We start from the raw sequence: 20,911 nt of genomic DNA, 5'->3' as shown, positions 1-20,911 counted from the left end.
GGAAGCTCTAAAAAGGTTAGCATACCCTGATCTAGTGATATTGTTGAACTTTAGGCTGAACAAGACCACCATTAATGCCAAATGGATCTAGCCTCCATGTATCTATTGCCAAAACTGAGGTCACATCTGATTCCACTAGGAAGCTGTGGTGAATCAGGAGGATAAAGGTACTACGAAATTTCAAGGAGGACTGAACTCAGGTTATCATACACCTACAATGATTGGGATGTGAGAATAAAACTAATGGGAAGGCAACACGTGAAACCTACACACACTTATACAAGAAAGAATACTATTTAAGAAATGCCCAAAACTGAATGGCATGATGCAAGGAGGACATAAATGCCTAACTCAGATATGTACCATTACGCACACCTGAAGCTGCACAAACTAGAATATTACAATCCTTTGCTCACCTCGGATTTTTCCTCTATCTCTCATACTATCCAAACCCAGGGCTATGTAACAAAGCTTAATGTTGGAAGTGCTTCATACACTGCATATGTAAATTATAGTGTGATATGTACTTTTTACTCAAGAGCAGACCCAGTGAAATTAATGAACATAAGTTAGGTCCGGTGCTTTTCCCCCTAGAAAAATAGGTGCCGCGGTTCTCACCATGAAGTTGTTGCAGTGAGTGCCACACTTTTTAGCAACAACAAAAGAGGGGCCAGTACTGCGTACCCTTGAGTAAAGGTGAAGGTCTAGGTAAAGGTACCCCTGACCATTAGGTCCAGTTGCGGACGACTCTGGGGTTGCGTGCTCATCTCGCTCTAATACCCTTGAGTACCCCCTGGAAAAAAAGCACTGGTTAGGTCCATTAATTTTAATGGGTCTACTCTGAATAAAATTCAAGAGGTACTGATTGCCAGAAACTTGGATAGCTTTAAAAAGGAATTAGACGTATTCAGGGAGGATGAGGTTATCAATAGCTTGTGGTCATGATGACTGCGTACTACCCTTCACTGTCAGAAGCATATGCCTCCGTATGCTGGTTGCTGGGACTCTCAAGAGCATAGCTGCCAAGTTTTCCCTTTTCTCACGAGGAAGCCTATTCAGCATAAGGGAAAATCCCTTTAAAAAAGGGATAACTTGGCAGCTATGCTCAAGAGGGGAAGCTGCTGTTACACTTACGTTCTGCTTGCTGATTTCCCATAAACATCTGGGTGGTCACTATGGGAACAAGGCACAGGGTTAAATGACCCTTGTGCCTGAACCAGATGTTTGTAGGCATTAAATACTATTGCATCCAGTAAGACTTGTGTGTAAGTAAATATACCTAAGTAAGGGTATAATATCTATTTCCATTTTCAGTCCAGAGATAGATCCATCTTTCAATCTATAAAAAAAGAGAATTTCTACAAAGCAGATTTATGTAAGAATTTCTACTGTGATTTCTTCTTCTTCTTCAAAACTACACAATACTAGTGTTTCCAAATCTATGGTTTCGATATTTATACAAGTCTCAATTTTAAAACATAACAAGGCATTGAAACTTCCAAACTGTGCGTCACAGGAAGAATTAAAGAGTCTGAAATGTACTGTTTAGCTCTACCCATGCTACTGCAAGTATTTTTAGCAAGAGTTTCACATTGCACCCTATAATATTCTCGGCTGACCTTAAAGCACATTTACTTCCTACAGAAGCAGAGATTCACACTCAACCCCTCATGTGCAGAAAACATGTCCCAATAAAATAATTATACACTGTTTTCAGTAGTTCAAAATCTAGGCATTCTCCCAAATGACTAAACACATACTTACAGAATTTCACTGTTTATATACTGTAGTTCCAATCCTAATGCTAGAATAGGTAGCAATTGGTGTAGAAGTTCTCAATCTCCCCTCTAGGGGTTGAGAATATACATTAGCTGTTTGCCATCCAACTCTCCAAACTTACCTAGGTAGCATTTGGGAAGGGGTCCTGCCTTTAGCCTCTACACTGAACCTCACTGCTGCACTAAAGACTCTTTGAAGCCGAAAATAACTGGTTCTGAACACCATTATGAACAGCCCGCTACAAATATACTTGCAAACACTAGTTTAAGAAAACAATGTATGTCTCATAAGAAATGTTCCTAAGTCTAATGTTCCTTTATATGCTTAAATGCACATATGAAAAGTGCACTGTGTAAAGTACGGTGAACTGATACTGGTTAACACTCTCCTAAAAACTCTCAGCACCCTTTACAAACTACAGTTCATAAGGATTAATTGGGGGAAGCCATAACTGTTAGAGATGAATAAGAATGTTTAAAAGTGTGGTTTGGATGTGGTGTTACTCTAAAATGGATATTTCGTATGTAACTGTCTCCCCCTCCAATTTAAATCATGATTTAAAGCCGAACACCATACAGGTTTGTGACATGCTTAAAAGCTCCAATTAAGAGAAACAGACATGTCATTTTCTTACACAACTTCTCATACATCCATCATGATGCTGTGCAAATTCTAATTAAGTTAATGAGAGCTGTGATGGTGCATTTGTTTCTCTAGGACCAGGACAAAGAATTTTCTCAGTAGGTATTGTCCCTTGGGTAATGATGCTTTCATTGATAGTATGATATACTATCAATAAACTGAAGATAATTATCTTATGTTTGGACTAGTCCACTGCTGATTATATATTTATTTATCTTAGTCTGGGTTGTGCAAACAATCTTTGCACAAATCATTAATTGTTAATTGTAGTGGGCTGTGGGGGTTTTTTGCATTTGAAAGCAGCTACTAGACATAGTTTGTGTAATTATAAATCAGCTTAACTAATAAAGAAAATAATATTCATTTGTGGGTCTGATGTAGAGCTCATCATAATGTCTGTTAGTTTTTACTCCAAGAACTGTAAGAGATACCAAAATGATAACAGCAGTTCTCAAATTGAGCTACCATTCCACCATTCATCTCACTGCCAATTACCACATATCCCTGTTGCTCATTTTGGACAGGAGTTCATGCTGGTAGTTTCAAGGAATATCTTGCACAACTGTTTCCTTTTAAGCTATCTGATCTCAGTTTCAGTTTATTACATATCCTAGTGATTATAGTTGAAGATGAGCTCATGTCACCTTCCAGCAGGAAAACAACCACTGTAGACTTTCTGAATTACTGCTATACTGCTGCGGCATAACAAATCCCCCGAGTAGCCTGTAATAGAGGTAGTGTAGTTTATTGTTGCTTTGCTGCAGTATATTTTTGTTTTTAGGAAGCTAATAAATACCTTTGCAAAGCTAAAAGGAACAGGGTACACAAACAGTAAATCACAAAATGTTTATTAATTGAACTCAGCTTTACCACTGATGAACGGAATTATTTAAATTTCATTAGGCCACTGTGACAAGTGCCACAATGTTGGCCACAGGGTTCATGAAGATATACAATGTTTGTGTGGTAGTGGAAGGGGTATCATAACATTTCTTGACAAGGGAAAACTCCTATAACTTTATTTAAAGGAATCCAGGGAAACCTTGCAAATAATCAGGTGAAAGTCAATCATCCACCCCCAATCCATTCATCTGAGTCTCCCCTCCACCCCCTACTCCTGAAGATCTCCATTTCTCTTCAAGTCCTAGAAGACATGACACAGCGGGAAGGAGGGGCAATTGCCATTACTGCCAAGCTATAGGCTGGCATCAATGGTAGCTGCTTCCTATCTATTCTCCATACTTAAAGCTCCAGGGGGGGGGGTAGGGTGGCGAGAGACTCTGGACCCAAGGGCAGCATCTATATCATGACAGAGACCAGACTTGGTTCCCCCTCCCTCTCCCGCCTACACACACGCAGAAGGTGGGGAAAGAGACAAATTAGCCAGCCAGACAATCACAGCTGAGGTAACAGAACTCATCTCTCTTTGGGTTGTGGGACAACAGAAAACACAAGGGACAGTTCTACAGCATTTGCAACAGTTAAAAGGAAGTGCCTTTTACTAGTCTGCTCCTCCTGTTAGAGCAGGGCTTCCTAAAGTGGTTGATATTGACCACCTAGTGTCAATGGGTCTCTGCAGGGGTGAATACAGACCTACAGACTGAAAGGGAGAGGTGGTCAGCTGGAGCCTTCCCTACCTGGCCCTTGCTCCGCCCCCCTGCCAGCAGCTGCTTGGCTAGCCTGGGAGGGGGCGGAGCGATGGCCAGCAAGCAAAAAGGGGGCTGTCACCCAGGCTCAGGAAGCCCACGCCGAGTCGCAAACCCCACCCACCGCTTTAATGGGTGAGCGGTAATTACAGGACACAGTTCAAATAATAATAATAATAACTGGGAACTATGAGCCTCAGAAACAAAGGGCATGGGCATGTATAGAGTACATCTCCACTGCCAGTGAGGAATGGAGGATATTTCTTGACTTAATTTCATTAACATTTGGGTTAGTGTCGATGAGAACTTTATAAGCTCATCAAGAGGTCAATGAACTCATGAGGTTTGGGAAACCCTTTGCTAAAGAGGAATGAACACAGTGTGCAAGGTCAGCTAGTTTGAACAGAACTCTTCTTAAAGCCCCATTCTGGGGGCAATGCATGTGACCTCTTCCACCACTACCAGGATGCTTTTCAGAATGGGGCACATCAAGACCCAGGAAGGTTGATGGAGGGAACAGTCCCATTCACTGCCTCCAGAGGAGTCAGGGAGTTTGTCCGCAGAATCGTTGCTTTGCCTTTACAGCAGAGAGAGCCAACCTTCAGAACAGGAACCTGCACAATGCTTGGCCACCTGGAGATAACCTCTTACACATATCACCTGATCGACAAAATGGTTAATTGCAGTGCTGCTTTTGATTCGTAGAGTTTTCAGGTTGCTGCAGGCTTAGTAATGCTGATTTCACAACAGTGTTTAACATTCTTAAACTAACATTCTTGGCAACTGCATTTACACGCATATTGCCCTTCTCAAATGGCCTGAAAGACCAAGGGTAAAGGTTTCTCTGAATCCTTACATTCTTGCCTTGTTGATTACTGCCCTACCTACTTCTCCACAACCTGTAACCACTCACAGGTTAACAGCCCGGGAAACACTTCCTGTATGCTGTATTTACCTTAGTAACACTTGTTAACGACAAAAATCTTGGCAACGTTTTAAGGACTTTGTCCTGCTCTTCGGTGAAACTCCTGGCCGTATAGTGAAGCAAGCTCTGGCAGTTCCAAGATTATAGAAAGCAATGAATAATTTGTTCAAGACCTAACATTTATATTATCTCGTGAAACAGACTATAATAATAGCAATTATACATAGCCTGAACACACTGTACTTAGCTTTCCTTTCCTTTTCATGAGAATAGTTTCTCTCTGATACTGCACACACTAAGACTTCTCAAACATATTCTAATAGTGAGAAAGACTGCCCTCAGGAATAATGAAATTATTCTTTATTATTGTCATTATTCTATGGTACTCTCAACACTCTCAAATGCTTCATAATATATTGTTTTCAGTAATTCATACATCAGCTTTTATGGCGGGGCACTGTTATCACCCTGATATTACAGATTGGTTACTGTGGCCAATATTTCGTAGCTTAACACAACCTTTGATCAATGAACTGCTTAGGAAAAATGGAACCAAGGACTTCTAAGTTCACAACACATAATCTTAGCCACTTTAACTATGCTGAGCAGATCAGGACCTACTGGTAGATCTCTGGGTAACCTGCAGTTGCTCACCAGGGGTTTTTGTGAACAATTGTTTAACAAAGTCATTTTTTTTTAAAAAAAGTGCTTCCTCCTCATCTTGAATTAGGTAGCTGAAGAGAAGAAAGCTTGGGGTAACAGAGTGGAGTTTTTTCATGAAAGGACTACAAGTTCAGTTCAGGTGCTGAAAAGTTCCTAGGCTCCGCATATGCTCAGAAGCACCCAGTTCTTTTATTCTAAATCTATGTCCTTTGCACCTGGTTGTTAAATCTTGGGGGTGGGGTGTTGTTTAGTAAAAACAAGCAAAGTAGATATATGACAAGGCTGCAGTCTGCCCAACTCTGCACTACACAATATTACTGTTAGTAATGCATCACACAACATTTTAGCAGAATATCCACAGGCAACACAGTATATCCCTTGGGTTCAGCTCTCCAGTTAGCAGATTTCAAGATCTGAATGCTAGACCAAAGGTGGGTACGTGAATGCATAGCAAACACACAGAAGAGAGTACCCTTCTGGTAATTACAAGCTTATAGTGAAGGCTTCCATTTTTACTTTCACATTTAAGAACTGTTGAACATTCAACTTTGCATCTTCAACCAACGCAGCCATTAATTAGTAAAGCAGCTTGGCACATTTTAAATGTCAGCAAATACTTAAAAACAAAATGTACCAAGTTAGTTGCTCCAGAAAAATCGACGCAAATTAAATCTCAGCTTTCACAGGCTTGAACATCTAAAGAAGCCTGATGGCTTCCACGCTGAACATACAAAGGAAACATTATATAAAATCCCTATACTGTATACATGGATAGCAGCACCACAGAAGTCACCTTTGAATATTCTTAAAAGTCAACTGATAAAAACACAGAATACTTACTTGACAGTAACTCGATTAGATAGATCTTGAAGGTCACCAGGATGAAAAAGCTGAGCTTCTTTTAATCCAAGATTTTCACAAGCTTTCAAAAACACATTTATATTATCCTGTGAAGAGAAGTGGAAAGCAATTGCTTAGTTGAGCAATGTGAAGGAAAGGATTGCAAGCTGCTTAGCCGAAGTTTCAAAGTCCAGTATGTGGAGAAACAGAATGCCAATCTTCTGGATCATAAATGCTAGCAATATTTCATATGAATCCTCTGGTTAAGCAATGATCTCTGTGACTGACAGACCACGTTAAAGATTACCAGGTACAAAAAGCAAAAATGCTCAGCCAGTAAGCAGCAATCTACACTTTGATGTCAGCTCTGCAAACAAACGCCCTCTTTTTAGCTTTGCATGACAAGCCTCACCTCTCACATTTAAAAATAACTACAGCTACTGACATTCACCCACCCAGAAATGGTTGGCAACGGAGGAATTAAGGGGAGGGACTCTGTTTCTATGATTACAGATTGATCATAGAATAATGCACCTGGAATCTGGCTTGGGTTACCGAGCAAGCTAATACGAGAAAAAGCAAATGAAAGGCAAGAGCAAAAAGACACAGCAGAAACGTGTGGTTTTCATTGGGTAAGCTGGAAAACATAGGTTTGGTTTAGCACTGACTTAACTACACCTGCTCTGGGCCAGCTGCTTGAGTCATGCACCCGAAGACTACAGGGAGACTTTTCAGTTCACGTCCTCACTTTTTTTGTTTAAATTACATGTGTACTTAGGACAGTGGCTGGCTGGTCCGTGTTAAACCCTGCCGTCCAAAGTGGCCAAATAATTTCTGCTCATACATTCCAAAGGATACCTAGTAAAAATAGCACCCAGGAAAGGAAACACGAGTGCAAATATACATGTCTATGATTGTGACCTAAACAATCCAAAGCTTTTAAAGTGCCAGCTCTTTGGCTAGGAGCTTCAAGAATAGCGTAAGGGGAAGAAAGAGATATCTGAAAGAAACAGGAAGGGAGAACTTCCAGTGAAATATACCAACAGTATCAACCCTTCCTACAAAACACGGCACATACTGTTGCTTCATCCACCATCACCCTGGATAAAAATGGAATTGCTGTGTAGGATCAAAAGGGGCAACATCAAGAGTCGCAAATCTTTTTGGATTTTGAGGCAGCGCTGGGGGCACCAGTCACAAAACATCTGCCGTGGGTGGCATGGCATAACACAAAATTAGAAAAAGTACAATCTCAGTGAAGCTTTCCCATGATTTTATCTTCATATGAGAAAAGGCTTAACCTGTTGAATTTCTGCCAAGGAAATGAGACAGGTGCAGGAAAAGTACACTAGAAGGGATGTGAAAACAGCAGCTCTTGGGGGCCACAGGGATTCCTATAGGCTTGGTGTCCAAACGTCTCACCATTTGCAGCTCTGATTTCCCTCACTAGGTTTAAAAAACAAAACAAAACCCACACCTGACAAGCAGAAGCAGCCAGGCTTGCTCACTTCACAGAAATCACTCAGAAGATACCTGCATATTTTGCTTCATAGCTTTCTTTCTAGGAGGGCTACAGACTGGCTTTAAAAAATAGTTCAAAATCTGGGGCTCTGAGTTGGCAACCTCTGGGCTAGACCCTTCGGTGTTAATAACTCAGGGTTTAAATATTTACCACAAATAATACTAGATACTCAGGATTTTACTTAGCAGCACTAGATATTTGATTTCACATTCGTTTCGCCTCATTGGAGCAGTGTATTCTTCAGATACTATATTTGCATCATTTGCCCGATTACTAAGTGGCAGCTGGGAAGTTAACTGAGCGTCTTGATCAACAACTGTGGATTATTTTTCTTTGCACCAATCTATTCTATAATCTGCTAGAACATTGTACTACAGTTACTGACTGGGGTGCAGCTGCACTGGGCCCAGTACTGGTAAGGGAACCACAACTTGACTTCATGGGTTTTTAACCCTCATAAAACAAACTTATTTTGGCCAATGAGCAATGTCAGAGCTGTGAGTGATGAATGCTACAGATAACTTTAAATAATCCAGGAATCTGTTTCTCCAAGGAATGGAAAGGGGCTTCATTCTGAAGCTGTAGCCATTCCTACCACCCCCATTTCCCTTGGTATAGAGGTGAATATTGTCCAGAGAAATAACTGAACAATGTGTAGCTACGGCCTGGCAATAGCACAGCCACCTGAAAGCAAAAGGCAGCACCAAAGACAAGACCTCCTGCTCTAACACAGGCTTAATTTCATGCCCCCCACCCCCAAAATTACTCTGCTTTGAACTTATAAAATCAAATAAAACCCATCATTATAATACTATACTTTTTTGGGGGGGGAGAAATGGCTGTGGTGGATAAATCATGGGTTACATCATTCGTGCAAAGTAGCTCAGTGTTGCTATACTAAAAATGTTTTGCAGGCCCAGGGTGGGGCCCTAAATGTATATGACAACCCTACAGTGCAGGCCAATGTTGTGATCAAGTGTCTTGGCATATTGGGACTTTCCCCTCCCTCCTCCCTCTTTTTCTTTCTTTCTTTGGGAAATGCAGCTGCAAATGCAGCATGTGATTAACTTCTTTCCTACCATGGGGGGGGGGGGTGACCGGGGGGGGGGGGAAGAGAATGGATGCATTCTTGCAGTGGGTTGTTCCTGATCATATAAACACAAAAAGGGGTATTCATGTCAAAGACTCAAGTCCCTTTTGTTAACAAAAAAGAAGCGGGGGAATGAGCAGTTGTCTGACCTGTGCAGATAACACCGTTGTTGTTATCAGGAGGAAGGTGAATAACCACAACAATGCTTTTCAATTATACTGCTTACTTTTTAACAGTTTACTCTTGAATTTACCCAAGTATGGGCATCTGAATCTTGCTATAAATGTTAAATGCCTTTTGATCTCCCGCCGCACCTGCTCAGCCCCAACCACGATGTGAAATACTGTGCCTGATCTTCCACTGAATGTGGTACAGCCAGCCTAAGATCAAATTGATGAAAGACATACTGTACAGTAAGGGTGCAGAATCTCTGGCTGTTTTCCACAAGCCATGCCCGCCTGCCTCAAACTTGATGTCATACATCATGTATGGGGCAGGGGGAGACGCAGCAGCCAGTATACAATCAGGAGCCTGAAAAGTATGGCCTTGGCTTATCACCCATCAGCTAAACTGGATGTGCTAGAAAGTTCCCTACAGGAACTTACTTGTGCAGCCAGTTCCTGCAGAAAGTAGACTTCAGCATTACCGCCCATCACTGTGACTTCTTCAGATACACTGAAACAGAAGTCAGCTGATGGGTGGTAGAGCCAAGCCAGCTGGATCAGCTGCATGAGGACGTCACTTTAGTGCACCACACAAAACCTCAAAGCACTCAATCACTGTGACGCCAGTTGGGTGGCCGTGCCCACATCTGAAGTTTGGCCTACAGGGCTAGGATCTATAAGGATCTGGCATGTGGAGCCCAAAAGGCTCTCTACCCCTGACTTAGTGTAACCTACCTGGTTTAAACAAAATTAAAAATTTTCTTCCAGTAGCACCTTAAGAGACCAACTAAGTTTGTCATTGGTATGAGCTTTCGTGTGCCTGCACACTTCTTCAGCTACACTGAAACAGAAGTCACCAGGCCCTTATATATAGTGAGAGGGTGGGGAGGGGTATTACTCAGAAGGGCGGTGGGGAATGAGTGATTGCAACTCATGAAACTTGAGTTCTTTGCATTGTTTAGCGTTGGCACTTGGGGAGAATAGTGCTATTCTAGCTTTAATAGTCACGTGGTAGGCAGAAATAGAATGGGTTAAAGCATTTTGTAAGTATGGAACTATAACTGAGAAAAGCCTCACCTGTTCACATTCTTATTACTTGTGAGAGGTTTATCTTTGGGGTGCCGTGAAAGACAACACATATTTGCCTATAACGCAAAACCTATGCTAAATTGTGCTCTCTTCCGTAAATTGGGTGAAGGGGCTAATCGGCATGCAGTCTACTCAGCCCAGAAAATCCTGTTGGTAAAGAGGAGACTAAGAGGATATACTATAGCCCTCTTCAGGCTTGTTTTCATCTGCTCCAGAGGCTAGGACCCAAACCGATGGATTCAAGTTACAAGAAAGGAGATTCTGACTAAACAACAGGGAGAACTTTCTGACAGTAAGAGATGTTCGACAGTAGAATACACTTCCACAAGAGGTGGCGGACTCTCCTTCCTTGGAGGTTTTTAAGCAGAGGTTGGATGGCCATCTCATGTATGATCTAGTTGAGATTCCTGCATTGCAGGGGGGTTGGCCCTAGAGGACCCTCAGAGTCCCTTCCAACTCTAGGATTCTGCGCACACAGAGTTACTGTTGCCACCTATTCCCCACAATACTGTATTCCGAGATATCCCTCCATGATATTGCTACATTGTTAATGCTGATTCCCCAACACACTGTTCTCACACAGAATTATTATTTACCAAGACCTACAATTTCACTCTTGTGTGCTTGTATAATTGCATACATGACTGCCAAAAGCTGTATTTCTCCACCCACTCCAATTATTGAATTGCAGAGTCCAGAAAAGAAGGGCACAAGCGGATGAAGGAGGATTATTCCAGCAGCCAGATTTACCCATGATAGGCTCCATGTGATTTTAAGAGAAAAGTCATCCGTCAAATTATGGGACAACTTGTTTTGATTCTATCCAAGTATACACTGGTTACATTAAAACCAACTTAAATCCTCAAGAGAGAGTGTAGACCTATTATGTAGGGAACAAAGTTTAAAACCCTTGGCTTCCTGTTAATTCTATCTGGGGAGAACCCTCCCAGCTCTTCAGTATATTTGCTTTCTTTATTGTTTAAACAAATACTTATGAGGGGAGTCATATGTTCTCCTTATGTAACAAATATAAATTCCAACATGCACACCCCAAAGTGCCAACATCACATTATTCGGCTGGGACAAACAGCTTTTACGTAGTATCAGAAATACAAGTTATGACACATCTTTAACATTCAACCAGAGAGGCGGGGTGGGAGGTTAGGTTTGAAGAGGAAACCTAAACTAAATTAGAACACTTAGTTTATGATGCAAAAACTACAGGAGTTTCTCCGGGCCATAGGAAGATTCAACTTGCCAACACATATTTTGGACTGTTTTCTACCATTATTTACATGCCTGCCACTCCGGTTTATGTACTATTCCAACCAGTGTTATGCAAGCAAAACCAGAATTAGACTTAATGAGTATGAATTAATTAGAGTCTGAGCCCAAAGGTTGCTGATAGATATACACACACCCTTACTCAATGACTTTCAGTGTTTATTTTGACCACCTTAAGTTGCATTAGAAAGATTTTTGTTTAATTCCTTTAATACCTCACAAAACTTAAACAACAAGGGAACATAAGGGATTGGGCATACCAAGAGCTACATAAGTAGAATCTAATGAATGATGACATTGTAAGAACATTGTATTACTATACCCATCGTATTAGAAGCGAATATGCCAATTCAAATATTTAGTAACAGAGTCTGTATTTACCAGTGAATGTGAAATAGCAAAGACCACTCCACCTTCTAAGACAAGTTCTAAAAACCATAGTTTATATGTACATTAACATTCTCAACTTTTCAAAAAAAAAAAATCAAAGTCATGTGCCTCCAAGTTGTCTTAGTTATGAACTCCACAGTTACGTAGGATTCCCCCACTGCCCCAGAATTTTGCCGTCCCTTCCTTTTAAAACATTTCAGCCACATAACAGAACACACACATCTTTTTCTACTCTTGGCTGAGTGAAGGAGATCATTCTAAGAACTTAAACATGAGCTTCAATACCAAATCAGAAGGGTCTAGCAATATTTATGTTAAGACTGGACATTGATAAAGATAAAGCAAAAATGGGTGCTTAAACAGCTGCATTCACACATGATGCTAAACCATGGTTTAACATTGCAAAGAAAAGCAGGAAAGAGTGTGTTGTGTGTGTGTGTGTGTGTGTGTGTGTGTGTTTAAATCTGGTTAGTTTAACAAGCTAACTTCAAATCACATGATTTGAAGTTGGCTTGTTAAGTAACTGGCCAGAATTAATTTTACAACACAATGTTTTGTTTTTGTATAAGAAGGCAGGTTTCATGGAAAGGAAGATTAACTCTACCAATGTCCCTGCTCCTAGCTGTACAAGAGGAATGAGGAACTAAAGCATCTTTTAGTGTTACATGTGAATTGTAAAAATCCGATCTTCAATTGATTATTATTATTATTCTGTTTTGTTTTCAGCAGACAACCTGTTTTCAGCTCAACCTGAATCTGGGGACTCTAACAATCTGTAAGATTTCATGTTGAAGCCTTTGATAGAGATCAGCTGGACTAGAATATGGGCAGCCACCCCAACTGTGCTGTTTGCAACACCATGTTCAATCTAGAAGGGAAATCAGACTATTCCCCCTCTCCCCTTGTACAGACAGTTTATAACAGCAGTTTTTACTTAAAAATGGCACTGACAGTCTTCTCCCTATGGATATGTGGATTTGTTCTGGGGGTAAATGAATTGGTAAATGTTATGACGCCATAAAGTAATTGGGAATTTGATTTACCATGTTTGACATATTAATTAAGTAATCAAAACTACAGTGCACCAGGTTAATTTTACGTACTGCATAAGATCTCAAAGCTGATCTCAGATTCCAATGGCCAAAAGTATTTGCACTGGAATATTTACAGAGCAATCCTATGGAGGCTGAGAAAGGGGGGTGGGGTTCCTTTGAGGCAAAACCACCAGTTCAAAAACCCTGCCAGCCTTCACCACCCAAGGCAGAAGCAGTGTGTGCATGGGGAGGAGGGGAGGGGCTTGTTCCTTTTTCTCCTGCCAAATGACTGCAGGGGGAAGGGGAGAGAGTAAACTACACCGGCTTCCAACCAAGGTTTGGTTTGAAGGGAGAGAAACAAGGCATAAGCCCGAGTTCAGAAGTCATGTCAAGCCAGACACTGGCTTGTTTCCCCAATGATGTGGGAACTGGAGTGGGAAAAGGCACATAGTAATAAGTTCTGCCTATCCTGCTACTCACTCAAGTTAAACCAAGGTTTGTTTCTAACTATGTTTCAATGTGATGTGCAAACAAGGGTGCCATTACTAATTTCATAAAACGCAGTTCTAGAAACAGAAACTCTCCCAACTTCTTATCACAACTCTCTTTGCAATTCACTTTCCTGCAAGATCTCCAAAGTGTTTTTGTCCATACTCAACAGTACAAAAACTAGCTTATGCCTTTCTGAGTTGTTACACTGGTATATCATTATCTTCAATCAAGTGTACAGTTCCTATTAATTTGCTTTCAAAATAATGCTTATATGCACGAGTTAACATTCCCCACCCCAGTCTATACTTTCCCTACCTGTCCTTATTACCGATGAGTCAAATCTGGTGTGTGTAGATTTCACATAAATCAGTGCCTGCCCCCCAAGGACCCTGTCCACTTTTTGCTCTTTTACCAATCAGATTGGTGTTCTTGCCTTTCTATGCTGTTCTGGTGAGCAGTTTCCTGCCAGCACACCATGTGAAGACAAATGTTTCTGCCCAGTTGCTTTGTTGGCAACAGACCAATATTCATTCCTCTCCCCCTTCAAGAGCTGTGTTTGCTTTCAGTGACTTTCGTATATACAGCTACACATGATTGGCTTCATACTGGCATGGTCCCAGTTGGCTGGGATCAGAAAGTGAAGCAATTGCCCTAATTATAAAAAAAGGGGGCACTGGTGCAGTGCTATAGTAGATTACAACCAGGACACATACAGATGCAACAAGGAAGTGCATAGTAGCAGCAGTGGCTACTAACACCCCACTTTTTCTGCAAGAGCTCATGGTGGTGTAAATACAGACCTCCTTCTCATGTTATCCTCATAACAGCTCTGTGAGGAAGTTCAGGCTGAGAGTGAGGGCTGGCCTTTAAAAGCACACCTTGTGCACCAAAAACTTTCAGTGGTTAAAAAAAATGCAGGGGGAAGACTATGTCTTAACAGTGTTTCCTTTTTGAAATTGCTGCTTAAAATAATTTTTTTAAAAAAACTTCATTCATTAGAAAGTACGTTCAGTCTAGAGGCAAGTCTCAGAAAGGGTATTAGAAACAAAGTTCCAAGGAGCATTTTCTGGACCAGAAAAATCCACCTGCAGAAAACAGGCATTAGGGAAGCTTAAATGTTTTGAACATTAGCTATTATTTCTGTGGCAGCATAACTCAACTTTTCACAATGGCCATGCCCCAAATTTTACAGCAGATGTGGACTAAAACATAGTGATCATTTTCAAGCATTGGAGCACATAATAAATGTCAAGTCTAAGGGAAAAAAAATCAAAATTTCTCATGATTTGGAATTACCTGAACTACTGCCACTTTTGTATTGTGTGTGTGTGTATTTTTACCTCCCTTCAACTCCTATGGATCATAAATAATCAAAATTGTGAGGGATACTTCCAGACTAGAATCTCAAGATCTACAGAGTTATAAAACGAGCTTTTTTATACATAGGGAATTTATCATGTTGGGCCGTAAAAGCTTATGGATTCTACAATTACAGTGGTACTTTGTTTTGCGACTGGGATGTGTTCCTGAGCCCTGGTCGCTGGACAAAGCGCCGCGTCTGCGCATGCTCGCAGAGAGGTTTGCATGCGGCGAACCCAGAAATAACCTGTTTCGGTACTTCCGAGTTTTCCACGGAGGTTCAATGGAATGGGTGCTCGACGAGGCAGATGCTAAACAAGGTACCACTGTAATTCAGTTCCATGCTTGGAGGTGCATGTAGTCAGAGCTGCACATTGGTACTTACAGCCCATTTATTAGAAACAACACAACAAATAGTTGGCTTTGATTTTTGCATTCAGAGTGCAAAAAGCCTTTGTGACTAAGTATTCACCACACATGCATTAGAATTACTAATTATCTTTATGGCGCATGGAGAGAAGTAGGCGGCTGGTCACATGATTGGGAAGCCCAGAATTCCCAGACACTAATCTCGGCTGACTGTGAAATTCCATCTATGTAAAATGGAGAAGGACCAAATTTGCTTTTCTCCAGGCTGCACTAAAGATTGAGGCAACTTTGGTAGAGAAGGCCTAACTAGACCACTGTGTGGTAGCAAGTTTAGCAGTGCACATAATTTTTTACCCGAGCAAAGGGGAGGCCAGGGGAGCTCACGTGTGGAGTGTGCAACAAAACTGCAACTCTCCTCCCACATTTTCCGCCTTCTTTTGCAGCCAGCTTCCCCTAATCTGTCGCATCTAAAGCCAGCAGAGATATTGCAAGGGTATAATTTATAAACTCAAAATCTCCCTCTCTTTCTCTTGCACATGCACAAACTGTAAGTCAAATCACATTTCTACTACTGTAGACACAGTCTGGTTTCCTTTCCCTCCTCTATAACCTCCTACTTCCTCTTGGGATACAAGCAGAAAGAGCCCAAGAAAGTCTCACATAAGGGTACTGATTAAAGTGTTTTAGAATAAGGGATGGGCTGAGATCGGTACTTTAGTGGGCCTTAGTTTTGTAATAACAAAAGTTTTTAATATGACCTAAGAATGCCAGAATATGGCATTAGGAGAAGGCAACTTTAGGAAGATAGTGGCAACTAAGAATGCCTGAATATATAAAATGTGAAGAGAAGTAGAGCAGTTTAACTCTCAAGGTATCATATTATCTGAAAAACATAACAGGTGCAGAGATGCATTTGAAGCTTGGAGGTTTCTCTCAGTCCATTAAACCTTTCCTGCATTTGCTTCCTATGAACAGGCTGCTACTGTGGATACTTACTTTTATCGCTAGAAACTTCAGAAACACACATCACTCTGTAGAAGGCACAGTCTTCTGGAGTATGTGCTTCTGTTGACACTTGGTGGTTTTGTTAACAGAGGGGAACGTTGACAAACAGCAGTGGTGGCACATCACACAAACACTTACTTGTCAAACCAGAGTTGGAGAAGAAATACAGGCTAAAAGTTGCCTGAATCTAGACAGCTGCCCAGGAAGTGTAAAGGGCAGGGCAAATGTTGCACATTCCTCACCCGCCCATTGCCAGGGTTGCCAACGCATTGCCTCCTACACTGAAGCCAGGAGTACATTTACTAAGAATTCAGCTTGAAAATATCACAGGGCCCTGATGCTCAAAAATGCTACACCCACTAGAAACTATTTGCTCTGGCTTAACTGGTTTGTGGTTCAGACCTGCTGTGGTTCCAGCTGTAATGCCAGCGGTAAGCAGGAAACACAATACAGAACGATCTCTTAACAGGGCAGGCAAAAGTATGCTTACCCTTTATGGCATCAATGACCTTTGAACGCCTTAGCTCCGCTGCTGTGTTTAATCATCCACAAATACCATTTGTTGACTTGTTTGTGCTTCCACTGCGAACACTATCCTCAACTGCTCAGGACACACCCACATTCAACAAGTGTGCACAATAGCACTACAGAGGAAAGTTCATGTAATGTTTTCAACTGTCTAGCACGGGGACAGAAAACCTTTCCTGTTGTAAAGGATCTTGCTGCCATTTATAAACTTGTTTGTGGGCTGCACGGAACATATACCGCACCAACAATTCACTCAGAGATACAAGCTTCAGCACATATAGAGAAAAGAAAATATGTACAGCAGGGGGTGGGGGAGACATCTCAGTTGCAGGGACTCTCCATTTGATTTTCAGGACATTTCCCCATCACATGCACCCAGCCCATAATACTTCCCTCACTGGCAACCCACCCACCCACCTTTCAGCTGGTTGGATTGTGTCTTTGAATTTTGATAATGCCTCTTGTTGGGATGGAGGATACAGAGATGTGTGCAGAAACTAGACACACAGTGATACAGAGGTAATTCATTGCTCTGTCCATTTTTGCTTGCTCATGGGGCCCTTGAAAGTTTGCCCCAAAGAAATGTGGCTCTTGCATTGCCCTCATATGCTTACATTTTTCTTCTGCCTGTCAATTCTATACAATGGAACTGGGTGTACTTGTGTACTTAACACAATCACAACGTATGTTTTGCTGCAGAAGTTTGGTTCCATGCCCTTATGTGTTATTTTGTTGTTGTTTTTAATGGCAAGGACTACTTCCTTCACCTGTGAGGGGCTTTTACTTTGCCCTAGATCATAGCTGCCAAGTTCTCCCTTTTTTTAAGGGAAATTCCATTATGCTGAATAGGCTTCCTCGCGAGAAAAGGGAAAACTTGGCAGCTATGCCCTAGATATGCATGTCTTTTAGTTTAGCCCCCTCGCCCACCCCAGCAACACACTCTTAGTTTTCCTGTGGAAATGCTTGCTTCACAAGTCCATTTGCATCTTATTTGCAGCTTAAGAAGCCCAGCTTTCACGGCATGCTTTTTTATGTAAAGAGCATCACACAGATGGAATTTGCTAATTGGAATGTTGCCCTTCCTGCAGTACACAATGCCCAATTCAAAACGTTCAACTATGCTAATCGCTCCCCAAACATTTTCAAGAGAAATAACGTTCAAATGTGCTTAGTGACGAACAGTACCATGAAGAATGCTATGGGTTCTGTTCTAAAAATAATCCTACCTACCATGCCCAGTGCATTAAAATACTACTTTACCTGAGGGAACTCACCTCTTCTTTGTTAGTTTTGTTTTAAAAATAATTCATTAGCTATAAACATTTTGGTCAGCAACTCACGTTTTAACTGGTGATATATTTTTAACACAACTAAAAAGGCTGGCTATCAGTAGCTTCCGTCTCCCAAACATCTTCCAGTAGGTGAAGAGCTGTGTCTTGGTACTGCCCCTCTTAGTATACAACAAGGATGCTCATCCTAAGATACCAAGTCTTCTGATTCCCCCCGTACTGCACTTATGCGATCAGCAATAAAGTTGCTCTCTAGTTCTCCTCATCGTCTGAGGACCACGCTAGATGCTGCATAGACATCCAAGATGGATCTGCCCCGACATGCTTTTCTTCTGTAAGCAGCAGTCATAGGGAATGAGCATTTGGACAACAGCTACACAGACTGGATGAGGAGGAATTTTACCCTTTCTTCAGTGGCAATCCGCCATAAAAGGTCTATTTTGGTTCAGTATCACTTTTCCTGCTATGGAAGGGTTAAATGTTGACTCACTGGGCAAGGGAATGTGGTGTAAAAAGATATTATTTACCTGTATTCCCCAGGGGTAAAATAGCTAATGTGCCCAACATAGGAAGTGTTAAGAGCCCCTAGATTTGCAGTTGCTTATCCCTATTATAAATACATTTTCTGTTTCAAATGGTGCAATGAAACAAACTGATCTGCTGTTTCAAAATATAATTTATTTGCTTAGCAACAGCAGGAGAGTTTGTTAAATTTAACTGAACACCATCATTGGAGGAAAAATAGGGGATCGTGGTAGAAGCAAGACTACATTGCACAAAACACTGGATAAGTTACTTTAAAACTTGACCCAGATGTTGCATATGGAGGCAGGTAGTAAAGAGAGAGAAAAGAAAGGCAATATTAGTCATGCTTAGTAATTGTGTTGGTATGAAGAATGAGATGAAACCCAATTCAAGGAAAATATTGCTGTACATTACTAGGCTTGCCATAGCTTTACCAATAACAATACATTAAGAACAGGTTGTGAACATCTAGTAAGTCTATACTGTAACATGAAAACAACAAGGGGGGAGCCAGATGTTGTTGGACTACAATTCCCATCATCCCTGACCTCCTGCCATACTGGGGCTGATAGGAGGGCGCACAACGGTCAGTACTGCACCTAAACCTTATATTAATATCACCTCTAAAAATCCAATTTGCTAATTTGAATAAAGAGAATCCAGAAAGCAAAACTGACAGTGCAAAAATATACTTTACTACTTACCAGCCCAGCTATTGGCGTTGACAGACGATTAATCTTTCTAATGATGCCAGGTTTGATCTTGTTAATTAGACTACAAAAGAATGAGAGTTAACCAGGCTTTATAACGCAATTTTACTCTAGGGCTAAACATAAACATTAAAATTACAAAGTATTGCTCCTCTCATTTAAATTATATGAATTAATTAAACAGACAACTGCCTTTGCCTCAGCTTTTCCACTGATAAAAAATGTATCATATGGATGTGTACACGTAAGTATCAAAAGACTGGGAAATGTAAAACAAACAAACGAAAATCTTTAAGCATGGGAAAATAAGTGTCAAACAAATACAATGTGGTTACACAAAATACTGTTGTTCATACCATGAAGTTGCATGCATAGACAAGAATCTTTTCGGTTTTGTTTTGTGCAATCTGCTATATATAAAAGTTGTTCGTTTTCCAACTTTCTACCTTCAGGGAATCCTTGGCCTTACCTGCCAAGGAATCCCCCCTGTGCACTGCAAGAGTTTGGGAGTGTCTTAGAGCTCATGGTTTACAAGAACTGCTGGCCAAACCTTTTGCTGGCCTCACCACAGCTTCAACTGCACAGAGAATGCAACCATCACATTGTAAGAAGAGACTAGTGAAAGGGTCGGGTGGGGTTGTCTTTTAGAGAGGCTTATGCACCATTTTCAAATTTTGGGAATTCATGAATTCATGAATTTCAATTCATTGGGAATAGCCTCTAATAAGCTTCTGGGAAACCCTTGTGCTCCTCATTTAGAAAAGTTGTGCTGACCAAACAAGGACCAGTTCCCTTACCCAGACTGAACAAAAGCAAACACCATCCATGTAAGATAGACTACACTTTGCTACGAAGCAGGGGGGGGGAGTATTCCCATCATTACTACAGAGAAGGACAAACAAATGTGACTTGGAACAAAGTTGTTCAATACCCTCTTGTACAGGCATCCCCAAACTGCGGCCCTCCAGATGTTTTGGCCTACAACTCCCATGATTCCTAGCTAACAGGACCAGTGGTTGGGGGAGATGGGAATTGTAGTCCAAAACATCTGGAGGGCCGAAGTTTGGAGATGCCTGCTCTTGTAGCATATGCATCACGGCCAATTTACACAACCAGGAGGCTCATCATACACTTAAAAAGCAGGTCCAACTCGAGCACTGACCAGTTCAGCATACAAAACTGGAGCTGAAATGAACGCTGGGCTTAGTCCAGCCGGCAGCAGCTACAGTTACACAGTGTTATGTGAACAGGCAGCACCCAAGTCTCCCCAAAGCAGATTTTTAACAAGGCAGAACTCGAGCAATATTCTGCCTCCAGTTTTGACAGTCCTAACAGATTGGTTCACACAGGCAAATAGCTCACAACTGCTTACTTGCCAGGGTTTTGTGGACTAGCTCTACTGAAAGGCATGAAGATAAATCACACATGCATGTCATCACTTGATGTTATGGTTGTCGGGTGGTGAGCTATATGTGTGAACCAGCCCCACCAAGAATGAGGCATGCAATCCAAAGGTCTTAATTTAGGAAGATTCATTATGACAAAAGTTGGAAAATTGCCTATAAA

The 20,911-nt window shown here is 41.3% G+C and overlaps 1 protein-coding gene across 50 annotated transcripts in view; it reads right to left on the bottom strand.

Moving 5' to 3' along the window:
* LMO7 (LIM domain 7) overlaps positions 1–20,911 on the bottom strand; it is a 151,356-nt gene that overhangs the window by 76,191 nt on the left and 54,254 nt on the right. For 44 of the 50 annotated variants that reach the window (XM_035115708.3, XM_088668542.1, XM_088668556.1 and 41 more), the window contains 2 exons: positions 19,340–19,409; positions 6,496–6,602 (listed from right to left, as the gene is read on the bottom strand). In XM_035115708.3, the coding sequence (XP_034971599.3) occupies positions 6,496–6,602; positions 19,340–19,409 (177 nt within the window). Of the gene's footprint in view, positions 1–6,495; positions 6,781–6,950; positions 7,137–16,783; positions 16,865–19,339; positions 19,410–20,911 lie in introns of those variants that run through there. The other 6 variants (XM_088668530.1, XM_088668559.1, XM_088668535.1 and 3 more) reach the window with 5 other exon arrangements.

The sequence above is a fragment of the Zootoca vivipara genome, chromosome 4 (assembly GCF_965207765.1).
Source record: "Zootoca vivipara chromosome 4, rZooViv2.hap1.1, whole genome shotgun sequence".
NCBI lineage: Eukaryota > Metazoa > Chordata > Lepidosauria > Squamata > Lacertidae > Zootoca > Zootoca vivipara.
The sequence above is the reverse complement of the archived record's forward strand: the minus strand, read 5'-3'. Positions and strand labels throughout refer to the sequence as shown.